Genomic DNA, 13,147 nt, shown 5'->3' with positions numbered 1-13,147 from the left:
TATAAGGAGATATATGCTCCGGTTTGATATTACTTTATGTTCTTGTTACTTAAAGTAGGCGGAGGGAGCAGAGAGGAGGAGAGAGGAAGAGAAGAAGAAAGGAGGTAGAGAAGGGGAGGTTGGGATAGAACCTGGAGGGGAAAAGAGAAAGGAGGGGAAAAGAAAATGATACAGAGACAGAGAGGAAGAGGAAGAGACCAGAGGAACAAGAAAGACAGAGGGGGCTAAAGACCTATGTCAATTAAATTATAAATCTCAGATGAAGAGTCATGTCCACATAACAACTATGGAAAGTGGCTGCTCCACATTGATTTATTGTTTTGTCCATCCAACTACGTGCTCCGAAGTGATTTTTCTTAAGCCTTTTCCACGGCCCCACAGCGACGGGCTCTACCTTCAGGATGATGTCCCCTGGCAGGAGCCGGCCGTCCCTGGCAATCACCCCATCACGGTAAATGTGCTGGATAATGATATGGACCAGCGGGGTTTCGCTGCCTCCCACAAGCCTGATGGAGAGGCTTTCGTTGGGATCCACTCGATTGATCTTGACGCTTGTAATTTCACCATCTGGAATCAGGTGATACAACCTTGGAAAGACTAAAATGGACAAAGACAGTGTTTACTTAAGACACCCACCCAACGGACATTTCCAACCACTCTTCTTCTTGCCAAACTTTGGTTTCAGCCAAACTAAACTATTCATCGTTCCTCATACATGGTTTCCATTTTCCTGCCTCTGTGCCAGGAGAAGTTTCTCTGCTTGGAATGTTTTTCATTCTAGGCCTAGACCCAATTTTTTTCTTCAAGACTTGCATGAAATGATCCCTTTCAATTAAACTCTACCCTGAGCCCACTTTCCTCGCTTTGTCTAAACATCCCTTTTCTCCCCCCAAAACTTCTGTTTCTCACATCACTGAGCCTTCCATGATTATTCATGCTCATTTCTTATGTCCTCTCCTGGACTCTAAAATCCTTGAGGACCATCATCTCTGGCCATTCCGTAGTTGTACTGTCCAGATCACAAGCGTTGGGCAAGACCTTCTGAGTATGGAGGAGTGAAGGAGAATGAAGGAAGGGTCGTGATGGAGTCAACTGTAGTTTTATTACTTACTTTCCACGAACAAAACAGAATGCACCGCTCTTTTGCCTTCTCAGTCCCTTTTGAAGCTTTCTCCCTGGAAGTCCCTATTTTTTCAGGCTTAGGGAATGACCAGTCCTCTCTACCAGCCATTGTTGTCAATAAAGGGAAGTCAAACAGCCTGACCCGTGGCTGCGAAGGGATGGTGGCTTCCAGAGTCCCTGATCTGGCTGAATTGCTGAATTCGGCCCAGGGACCTAGGCGGATGCCTCAAACTCTTTTAACTGAAGACTCTTCTTCCCTTATGAAATCTTTCACAGCTCCCTTCACCGCCCTGTCCCCCACCATCTCCACCGCTGTGCCCATGCCCACAAGAGCTCCCCTAGTTGGCTGGCTCCGTAGTGACAGTTGGATGGTTTTATTTTACACATGAGGATGTTCGAGCGTAGAGCGGGGGAAGTGACCGGAGTGGCTGGGGAGTTCCCAGGTAAGGGGCTATCAGAGCCAGGTCACAACCTGGGGCTCCAGGCGACCCGCCATCCTGTCACCTCCCTCAGGTTTCTGTAGTGCCAGGGATTCATGACAGTCCCACGAGGTCTTGCCATATAGACCCGCAGTGGGAGAAGTGTGCAGAAGGGACACCGTTACGTGCCGCCCAACCTACACCTCGTTTGCTGGCAGCAGGCCCCCCGCTCCGGGTTGCTGGAGTTTGGATGTGGAGGGTGGAAGTGCTTTCGTCTCCCGTAGCTGCTGACAGCTGCCTTTGCCCTAAGATTCTCTCTCCATTAAGTCATCTGGAAAGACGAAAACTGCAGGTCTCGTTCTGCATAAGGCACTGTTTTCAAAACCCATGACCTTAGTCCATTTTCCCTAATGAACTATGAGTTCATTAAGAAGGGCTCAACTCTCCAGGAACAATACAGAAAGAATTAAAATTACCTCAAAGTATTATAGAACGTGATAAACAAGGCAATTGAGCAGACAGAGGAAGCCTGAAATTGCAAATGGGGGTCCTTAACCTCCACTGGGGTGTAATTTAATGCAAGCGATTGACTTTGCTGTAAGGCTGCGGGGCAGCAGCCTTAATCTGTCAGTTCCTGGTGCTCGCAGTACTTGGGTGATTGAGTTCAATGAATGTTTAAACTGCTTTGATTACAGTAAGTAGGCTCTACCACGAGCATTTGCGGGAACAGGTCTGGTGACAGGGGATGGTGATTTAAAAAAAAATCACTTTGAACAAAGAAAGATTTAGAAATAATCATCCAAGCTGTTGATTCTTGCTCCCCTCCCCCTCCCTGTCAACCTGCCCCATCCCCACCCGATATACAGAAACCATCCTCCCAAACCTATTCAGGGCCTTTGAGAGTCTGAAAGGACACGCCCAGTCACATTTGTATATAATGTTAATTAGAACCACGCCAATGAGACCATGGTGAACCTTGAAGAGTTAAAATAATTTTTCAACTACAAATTTGTGCTGGTCTGGAATGGAACGGAGTTCTTCAAACTTGTGTCCTCACCTCAGGGCCAGGGATATAATGTTATTTATTGAGTGTTATGAACTAGCCAGGTGCATGCCTGGTTTTTGCATTTAGTCTTTACAACCCTATAAGTAGATGATTATTTTTTGTTTTACCTTTTCTTTTTTTTTTTGAGAGAGAGCGTGCGCGCGAATGCTGGAGAGAGAGAGACAGCATGAGTCAGGGAGGGACAGAGAGAATCTCAAGCAGGCGCCACACAGTCAGCACAGACCCCAGTGTAGGGCTTGAACTCACAAACCATGAGATCATGGGCTGAGCCAAAATCAAAAGTTGGATGCTTAACTGACTGAGCCATCTGGGTGCCCCTGAAGTAGATTTTTATTATATCCCTGCTTTTAGATGACAGAATGCTGGAGCTCAGAGACATTAAGTAACCAGGCCAGGCTCACACAGCTGATAAACAGTGGGGCCTCTTTACCCATGTGAAAAGGATGGAAAAACCGTGCCATGGGAGTTCAGCAGACCAGCCACAGGTTGCTGAAGTAGTTAGACTTGAAGGCCATTTGTGAGAGCTTTTTTGCCTCCAAAATCCTATAAAGGCATCACTACCAGCCTTGCTGAGTCTTAACACCTCACCCCATTTGGAGTAATAGCTTCCTGGAGCATCTGAAGAAATCCATGCTCTCCCACTCTGAGCTCCCTGCACCCCTCGCACGGCAGCCATCTTTGTGTTCCTGGATTGTAGCGCAAATCCTGCAAGAACACTCTGCGAAAGCTTCCAGGTGCCTTCGCTGCCCTAAATCAAGACTCCCAAACGGCATCCAAGACCCTTCTAGTCTAGCCTTAGCCTCAGCTTCCACTACGTTCTAACACAGTCAAGATCCCAGTGCCTATTCAGGTCATAAACCACCCCTCAAACACAGATGACGCCACCCTACCTGGAAACGATGCTCTTTTCCCTGTGGCCTCCATTGCTATTTATTTCTATCTCACTCTTCACGATATTTTCTTGTTTTTAGTCACAAATGAGCCTCTCAAAGCCAGAAAATGGATTTTATAATCTTTATATAATGTTACAGAGCCTAGGCCAGTATCTTACGCATAGTACCTCTTATTAAAAAGGTTTTTGCTATAAATATGCCGATAAGTCTTATTCAGGCAGAATAAAACTTTACATGGAGTAGAATTCAGGAGATACAAGCAAGAGAACTGGCAGAAAAGAAGCTGTAATCCCATATTCACTGCACAAACATTCAGGAAATGCTCTTATATGTGCTGGACATTGCACTTCACCTTGAGAATACAAAGACTCATAAAAAGAAGCCCTGCTCTTTTAGATGCAGTTACAATGAAAGGTGACTTGGCTATAATAAAGATGTGGGTGTCATGAGAACACAAAGGAAAAGAGACTGAGGAAGTCAGGGAGGGCTTCCAAGAGGAGGCAAAGCCCATGCACAGCTTGGTAGGAATCAAAATGCCAGCTGAAGGCATGCGGGAGTGAAGGCTGGGCAACAGCATGGAAGGGAGAGAAAGACACAGTATTTGCAAGACTGTAATGAGTTCAGAGTAGTTACAGCACGTAGTGTGTGCGTGTGCATGTGAGCACACGTGCGTGGACAGGGGAAGAGGCGAGGAAACGAGGGATTTTCTAGAACTGCTCGTGAGTTCTCTGAGCATGATAAAGACAGTGGTTTGGGATTTACCTCTCAACCCCCCAGAAGTGGAGGGCAATTTACCACCCAGTGGTTAATGGGTAGTATCTGGAGCCAGAGGACCTGAGTTCAGCTCCTAGGTCTGTCATTTTCTAGCTAGTTACTCTCTGGGTCTCAGTTTCTTCATCTGTAAAATGAGAATAAGAATCCCTGTCCTTAGAATTGTGACATCTAAATGACTTAGGGCAGACACTGCGTGGCATGTGAGAAAGCTCCATTTTTTTAAGTTATGGTCACTACTCTAAAGATCTAACGTAAGATAGAAAGTATTTCCTCAGCTCCATTAATATTGGCAAGAACACAAAGATCTAAGATCCAATAACTTCCTTTTCCTGGATTCTGGTACCATATTACCTGGATTCAAAGTTAAGCACACTAAGTAATCTCTCTGTGCCTCAATTTTCTTATCTGTAAAAGAGGGGAAATAATAGTAGCTACTTTATAAGTTTGTTGTGAGCATTAAGTAAATACATGAAAAACACACTCAGAACCACACATTACACATAGCTGCAATCAGAAAAAATATTTACGTAGCATTTACTGTATGCCAGAGACTGTCCTAAGTGCTTTTTACTTAACAATAATTATTATTTCCCATATGTGTTAAGCTAGCACCTGGAGGTAAGGGTTCCAAAACCTATTTGTTCAACTTCTATGAAAAGAGAACAATCCTTTCTGCCTTTAGTTACTTATATAAGAAGTAGGCTAATCAAGGTAAAAAATATTTTGTGCCCTTATGGAGAGAGGTATCCTAGTAAGTGGGTGGTCGTCAGGTGCCCTCACCCCTGAAGTCATTCTGGAGGCCCATGTCCAGTGTCCCAGGGAGCTCACTTACCTTCGGGGGCAGTGGGGTCTTCGGAACTTTCTCTGCCCTGATCAACCTGGGTGGCAACCGCACTTCCACTCTTTGTCCTTCGAAGAACACTCAAAGCCCGATTTATTTTTTTGAAAGATCTGCTTCTGATACTGGATCGCTCAAAGGGCCGTGCTGAGCACAAGAGAGAAGGGAGTCAGTAGCTACGCACTCACAGAGACCCTCTTTGCTGTACATATCTGGTCAGATAAATACAACAACACAAAGTGATTACTCCTAGGCGGTGGGAAGATGGGATTTGCTTTTCTGTACCAGCTCCGTTTTCTACCATGAACTATGTATGGCTTGTTGAAAAAAATCTGCTTTCCTTTCTTGCTGGGCTGGACCGAATGTAGCAGCACTTTTCTTGGGCGGCATGGATGGAAGGATGGGAAGGGCCTAACTTCCCATCATCAGGCCTAACTTTGCCCCTTCTGCCAAGTCCAGATACACATTTTTAATGATCTGAGGTACTTGTGGTTTCATTTCACTTTGGAGAATTGGACATTGGATTGCTGCCGAAACTACCAGAATGGTTTCCCCTTACAAAAACATTTCTAGAACCTTCTACAGTATATATTCCACAGAGGGCCATCTCCAGGCAAGGAGCCCATTCCCAGACAACCACCCATTTGACTCACCCCTAGTTCGGTTGCTCAGGCTGGAGTCCAGTGGGCTGTCTGCTGGCTGACCATCCTCGGACGCGGACACGTAGGCAGGGTTATCTAGGCCAGGCTCATTTGTCATTAAAGAGACGGTGGCCGCTGCAGAGACATCTGGGGAGAGTGCTGTTGCGGTAAGGCTCGCACAGCCATCCGGGCAGCCATCTTGAGAGCGCCTCTTCCTGTCTTTGGTCAGGCCATAGTGGGAAGCCCCCTTACAGCTGTCACAAAACCAGCAGGAGGTCAGAAAAGGCTTTGCTCATTGTTCAACCAGGCCTCTTCAAGTACCCATACTTGCTACACTCAGAATGTGATTTGTTCACTCCTATGTCCCCCTCCCTTTATCACGTGTAGGTACTCAATACGCACATAGCAACTGAGTGCATTCATGATTGAGAAAACATTTTTTAAAAGATGCTTTTTGCATTCTCCTAAAACACTCCCTCCACAAGTCCCTGGAACGTAAACTTATATAGTTGTCATGCTTTCTGTAAGACTAGAGTGTGAGGCTGGCAGTCCTCAACTGTTTGGACTTGGTAATTCCCTCTTGGTGGTGTTTATTTTGACCACGAAAGCCCTTAGTCACACCCAGTCCTTTCTTTTGGGTTGGGTTCCCAAAGCACTGAACATAAATACAAAGCCCCTCCCAGACTCCATATTTAACTGTCCATGGAAACAGAACCGCCATCACCACAAAGCCACAGGGGTTGACTTAGCATCACTCTACTCTAGAGGCAAGCTCGCTACTGGCTTCCATTCTCTACCTCTGGGCTGGTAGCCAGAATCAGGGGCTGGGGGTTCCTATGCACTAAAAATTTCATTCACCGTCAGGTCTTCTAACATTGGGAAAGTAACACTACATGAAAGGTCTTTTAAAAAATAGAACCATAGGGGCGCCTGGGTGGCTCAGTCGGTTAAGCATCCGACTTCAGCTCAGGTCATGATCTTACAGTTTGTGGGTTTGAGCCCCATGTAGGGCTCTGTGCTGACAGCTAGCTCAGAGCCTGGAGCTTGTCTTCGGATTCTCTGTCTCCCTCTCTCTGACCCTCCCTGCTCCCGCTGTCTCTGTCTCTGTCTCTCTCTCAGAGATAAATAAAACATTTAAAAAAATAAATAAAAATAAAACCATAATTGCCTAGAACCATTCACTATCCATGTTAAAGAATAGGGTCAAGGGTCAAGAGACCAAGATATAAGCCAATCTAGGTCCATATATTGCTGTGTGTGTCCCTGTGCTACTGAGCAAGTCATTCCAGCTCTTAAGTAAGGTTTTGGTTAGAAAATGGTTAACTATCTCATTGCACTATGGTGAGAGGTAGCTGCAGATGCCCACACCAGCTCCCACAGTGGTTGTGAAGGCAGAAATCATGTGGGTTAGCCCCTTTAAAAAAAGGCCATTTTGCTTATAACGGATATGTTAACTATAAAATATTTTTATCAATTCATTACAGAAAATCTTATGTGATTGAGCTATTTCAGTTTTTTATTTTTGTTTTTGAGAGAGAAAGAGAGAGACAGAGCAAGAGCAGGGGAGGGGCAGAGAGAGAGAGGGAGACACAGAGTCCGAAGCAGGCTCCAGGCTCTGAGCTGTCAGCACAGAACCCAACATGGGGCTCAAACTCACCAACCATGAGATCATAAGCTGAGCCAAAATCAGATGCTTAACTGGCACCACCCAGGCGCCCCACGGTTCAGCTATCTCAACTATAGGTTGAGAGCTCATTTGGAATGATGCTTCACATTTTTGAAAGGAAATGGAATTAAGCAGCAGTCTACAGTTGATAAACACACAATTTACACAGCCTAAAGAAACACTCACGGAGCTGGTGGACCAGATGGCTTATTGTCTGGATCAGAATCCTTGTTCTGAAGTTTACCTGTGTAGTCTGAGGCAATTTTGTGAACCTGGTTAAACTTCCTGATCTATACATACATTTGGGGATTCTGTGAGGTTAGGTCAATATTAACTCTTGTCGAGATTTTAGTACCCTGTCAGACATGTGGTAAGTTATCAATAGACTGTAGCTACTTCCATAATGGATCCATTCTAGGATGCCTGTTTTTTCAAACTTTACCATCTCTGAGATTAGAATGCACAGGCATTCGAAGGGGTCATGCAGCTTCTGCTGCCACGCTGCAGTCATGATGCGAATGCCATTGTCCGAACACAACAGTCACAGGTGTTTATTCTTGGGACCACACCATTGAATTCAATTGCCATTAGATGTCTTAGAAAAGATTACATTAGGATTTGGCATTGGAAAGAAAAGTTACTATATATATATAGTATATACTATATATATATGTACACATATATATGTGTATATATATAAAGTCTAAAAAACAGAGCGGTGGCATGTAAATTTGATGTTGATGAAGCAAATATTAATCATTAGTAGGAGGACAGCCATTCCATATGTTCTTGCAAAGAGACCAGCAAATACTTTATTTGAATGATGCCCCCAAGGAGATAAAAAGCCATGGTACATTTCGGTACCGAGATCATTCAAAAGGATTGGCCATTTCATGCTGAACGATACAACTTGAGGGCAGGAGAGGTCACCAAATTGGTCTGAATGGATTTCAGAGCCACCAGGAGTCTGATGTGACCAATCCACACACTGCAGGGAAATCTTTAAAGATGTTTTGGGACAATTTAACCAGGGGCAAGTTTTAAAACTGTTGGTATATAAAATATGTTCCTTATGATCAACGGCATCTTGGATTTGATGAAATGTGGTTTTAAAAGAAAAGAACTTTGATTATACAATCTTATACCCTTATCTTATAGAAGATGAAATAGGCCCTCCAGTTTTTAATGTTAGTCTTTCCCTCACTGAGAGAGTACAAGCTCCCTGCTTGAATTGGGAAGGTTTCGCGGTTCTGGTTAGATACTGGGGCTTGAAGTGGTTCTGCTTAAAAATAGCAGAGTGGTTGATATGGGAAACAAAAAAATTGGAAGAACCACTGTGTGATGGAAAAAATAAAAGCCAAAATGCATCTGAACAGCTCCAAAGTCATAAAAACATGAGCGGAACACTTCTATGCAAGCCAGCAATATTTGGTTAGCAACGCATGGGAAGGAAGTTCCTAGACTATTTAGTTGGACGGGAAACAGTCCTTCTTTTCTTGGGGCAGCAATGCCCTTGACCATGTGCCTTGCCAGAGCATGAAATGAATTTTCCAGTTGGACAAATGGCTGGTAAGGGCACAAGCCATGATTTCCTGGGGGGATACAGCATATCCCAGTGGAACAAAGGGACATCTTTTGCTGCCATATCCATGTGGAGGGTCAAGGTATTTAAAATATCTGAGTCTGAAGACTATGCCATTAAGAAACCCCTGCTGTTCCAAGTCCTTGGGGTTCCAGAGATACAATTTTCAGTCTAGGAAAGGAAAACCTTATAAAATGGGTAAGTAACCTTCCCTTTGGCCTCACATCATAGCTATCCTTACAACAGCCGGGGGGTGGTGTACAGAATCCAGATTTAAATGTTCAGACTCATGAGCCTTGTGTAAAAAACGCTCTGCTAAAGCACCTCATAATTGTGTGATGGTGCTTGCTCCAGTTTCTTGGCTTAGCTTGAATCCGAGGCATGGGATGATCTATGAAGGTAGCAGCTTGTACTCACTAATTATCTCTTTTGTGGTGACTAACACTGAGGCCTCTTGATTTATAAGGACAAAAGATGGGAGGAGTGGGGAGGAGCTGAGTAGGATTGGCCAGTACAGGAACATACGGTGAACCCTGGGTTGTGTTCAAAGCCAGCAGGATTTATTCTCCCTGTTAGTTATCCTGAGAACTAAGTACTATCAGGTGGTGACGGGTGATGGCCATGAACTTGAAGGATGAATACAGGGAACATTAAAAAAAATCATTTTTCAACCAACTCATGCAGTTTGAATATACTATCTGTTCAAAGCAACTCTGAAGATTAAACTTTTTTTGGTAATCATGGAGTTGGGATCCTTAGCTCCCATATCACACTTAGCAGAAGTAAATCAGTCTTTTTTTTTTTTTTTTTTTTTTTAAGTTTCTTCTTGAGAGAGAGACAGAGACAGAAAATCACAAGCAGGTTCCACACTATTAGCACAGAGCCAGACACAGGGCTTGATCTCACAAACTATGAGACCATGACCTGAGCTAAAATCAATATCAAGAGTTAGACCCTTAGCCAACTGAAAAGGCACATCTGTCTTTAATATAAGAATGTGGGGGGATTATTTTTTTATAGGGGGATGGGGAGCGAGAAGAGAAAATGAACTCCCTTCTTGCAAAACTTCCTGAGTCCATGAGTTTTCTACTAAGAGTTGACCTGAGGCAGGATAGACCCCATCGTAATTCACAGAGGCTCTAATGGGGTATCCTGCTAAATTCAACGAACAAGGAGGCACGAGCTGCTTTGCAGTGGAGAGCTCCCTTCCAACAATGAACTTATCCACTGGGATAGAAGAATAAAAGTTGTCTGTAAGAAAGAGAGCCTCAGTACCCTCATCATAATAGTCTGGCTAACTACACAACCTCCCTTTGATCTAACTCCCCTCACGTTCTGTCTTGGCTTACTTTTGAACTCGGTAAACATCAAGTCTGCTCCTCACATCGAGTTCATTAATTGTCCAGTGTGATCCTACTTTAAACCAAGGCTTGTGAACCCATATTCTAGTGAAGTAGGGTGAGGAAATGGGGATGGTCAGGCCAGCTGGGGTCCATGGTGAGCAGCTTCAGTCCATTTCAAGGGTATAGCAGCTGTCATAAGACTTCACTGATCCAGGTCTGAGGAAGACCAGCCTAAGAGCAATTAGGCAAGAAAAAGAAATAAAGAGCATCCACGTTGGGAAGGAAGAAGTAAACCTGTCACTATTTGCAAATGACATGATATTATAGAAAACCCCAAAGATTCCACCAAAAGACTATTAGAATTAAGCAATGAATTCAGTAAAGTTACAGGATACAAAATCAATATGCAGAATTCTGTTGTGTTTCTCTATACTAACATTTTCTGATAATTCATTGAGAAAACAATTCCATTCATAATTGTATCAAAAGAAAGAAAATCCTTCTGAATAAATTTAACCAAAGAGGTAAAAGACCTGTACACTGAAAACTATAAGACATTGATGAAAGAAAATGAAGAAGATGCAAATAAATGGAAAAATATTCTGTGCTCATGGATTAGAAGAAGAATTACTATCGTTAAAATGTCCATACCACCTAGGGTAATCTAGATTCAATGCAATCCCTATCAAAATTCCAATGCCATTCTTCATAGAAATAAAATTTAAAAATCCTAAAATTTGTGTAGAATCACAAGAGACTTCTAATAGCCAAAGCAATCTTGAGAAAGAACCTGGAGGCATTGTGCTGCCTGATTTCAAACTATATTACAAAGTCACACCAATCAAAACAGTACAGTATTATCATAAAAACAGACATGTGGATCTACGGAACAGCATGGAGTCCAGGAATAAACCCACACATATATATGGGCAATTTATGACAAAAGAGCCAATAACATACGATGAGAAAGGGCAGTCTCCTCAATAAATGGTGTTGGGAAAACTGGAAAGCCACATGCAAAAGAATAAAGTTGGACCACTATCTTACACACCACTCCAAAATTAACTCAAAATATATTAAAGACTTGGGGCACCTGGGTGGCTCAGATGGTAAAGCGTCTGACTTTGGCTAAGGTCATGATCTCATGGTTCATGAGTTTGAGCCCCACATTGGGCTCTGTGCTTAACAGCTCAGAGCCTGGAGCCTGCTTCAGATTCTGTGTGTGTGTGCGTGTGTCTCTCTCTCGCCCTTCCTCTGCTCACACTCTCTCTCTCTCTTTCTCTCTCAAAAATAAACAAACATTAAAAAACTTTAAACATAATGAAAAAAATGGATTAAAGACTTAAATGTAAGACATGAAACTATAAAACTCATAGAAAAAAGTGTAAGCAGTTAGCTCCTTGGCATTGGTCTTGGGGATGACTTTTTGGGTCTGACGCTGAAAACAAAAGCAATAAAAGCAAAAATAAATAGGTGGGACTACATCAAACTAACAAGCTTCTGCACAGCACAGGAAACCATCACCAGATTGAAAAGGCATCTACAAAATAAAATATTTGCAAATCTTATATCTCATAAGGGGTTAATCTCCAAAATAGCTAAAGAATTAATACAATAACAGAAAACAATTCAAAATGGGCAAAAAATTTTAATGGACTTTTTTCCAAAGAACATAGACAGATGACCAACAGGTACATGAAAATATGCTCAACATCACTAACCATCAGGGAAATGCAAATGAAAACCATATCACGTCACACCTGTTAGAATGGCTATTATTAAAGACCAAGAAAGAAGTGCTAGTGAGGACATGGAGAGAAGATAATCTGCGTGCTGTTGGTGGGAATGTAAGTTGATGCAGCCACTCTAGTTTTTGAGGTTCCTCAAAAAACTAAAAATAGAAATACCATATGATCCAGCAATTCACTTCTGGGATTTCTCTAAAGGAAACAAAAACACCAACTCAAAAAAACATCTGCACTCCAAGTTCACCGCAGCATTATTCACAAAAGCCAAGATATGGAAACAGTGTTAAGTGTCCATCAGTGAATGAATGGATTTTTAAAAATGGGGTATATATGAGAGGATAAAATATTATTGAACCATAAAAACGAAGGAAATCTCACCATTTGTGACAACATGGATGGACCTCAAGGGCATTATGCTAAGTGAAGTAAGTCAAAGAAAGACAAATATCATATGATCTGTGGAATCTAAAACAACAGTGGTGGGGTGCCTGGGTGGCTCAGTCAATTAAGCATCTGATTTTGGCTCAGGTCATGATCTCGAGGTTCATGAGTTTGAGGCCCATGTCTGTCTCTGTGTTAACAGCTCAGAGCCTGGAGCCTGCTTTGGATTCTGTGTGTGTCTCTCTCTCTTCCCCCACTCCCATTCTGTCTCACTCTCAAAAATAAATACATAAACTTAAAAAAAATAAACAAAACAACAGTAGCAAAAACAAAAGACCCCAAATGTAATAGAAACAGATTGGGGGTTTCCAGAGAGAGGGGTGCAGAGGTGGGTAAAATGGATAAGGGGGATCAAAAGATACAAACGTCAGTTATAAAATAAGTCATAGAGATGTAATGTCCAGCGGGGTGATTATAGTTCATAATACTGCATCACATAGTTGAAAGTTGATAAGAGTAAATCTTAAATTTCCTCATCTCCAAAATAAAATTTTCTAACTATGCAGGAGATAGATGTTAACTAGATATACTTTGGCAATCATTTCACAATATCAAGTCATTATGTTGTACACCTGAAATTAATCACTAATCTATGTCAACTCTACCTCATGGAG

The 13,147-nt window shown here is 42.8% G+C and overlaps 1 protein-coding gene across 2 annotated transcripts in view; it reads right to left on the bottom strand.

The window, feature by feature from the left end:
- Positions 1–13,147, bottom strand: part of LNX1 (ligand of numb-protein X 1) — a 121,607-nt gene that overhangs the window by 28,633 nt on the left and 79,827 nt on the right. For both annotated transcript variants that reach the window (XM_077757776.1, XM_077757777.1), the window contains 3 exons: positions 5,766–6,007; positions 5,107–5,259; positions 395–597 (listed from right to left, as the gene is read on the bottom strand). In XM_077757776.1, coding sequence (XP_077613902.1) covers positions 395–597; positions 5,107–5,259; positions 5,766–6,007 — 598 coding nt within the window. The remainder of the gene's footprint in view (positions 1–394; positions 598–5,106; positions 5,260–5,765; positions 6,008–13,147) is intronic.

Source organism: Crocuta crocuta, unplaced genomic scaffold (assembly GCF_008692635.1).
Source record: "Crocuta crocuta isolate KB4526 unplaced genomic scaffold, BGI_CrCroc_1.0 scaffold282, whole genome shotgun sequence".
NCBI lineage: Eukaryota > Metazoa > Chordata > Mammalia > Carnivora > Hyaenidae > Crocuta > Crocuta crocuta.
The sequence above is the reverse complement of the archived record's forward strand: the minus strand, read 5'-3'. Positions and strand labels throughout refer to the sequence as shown.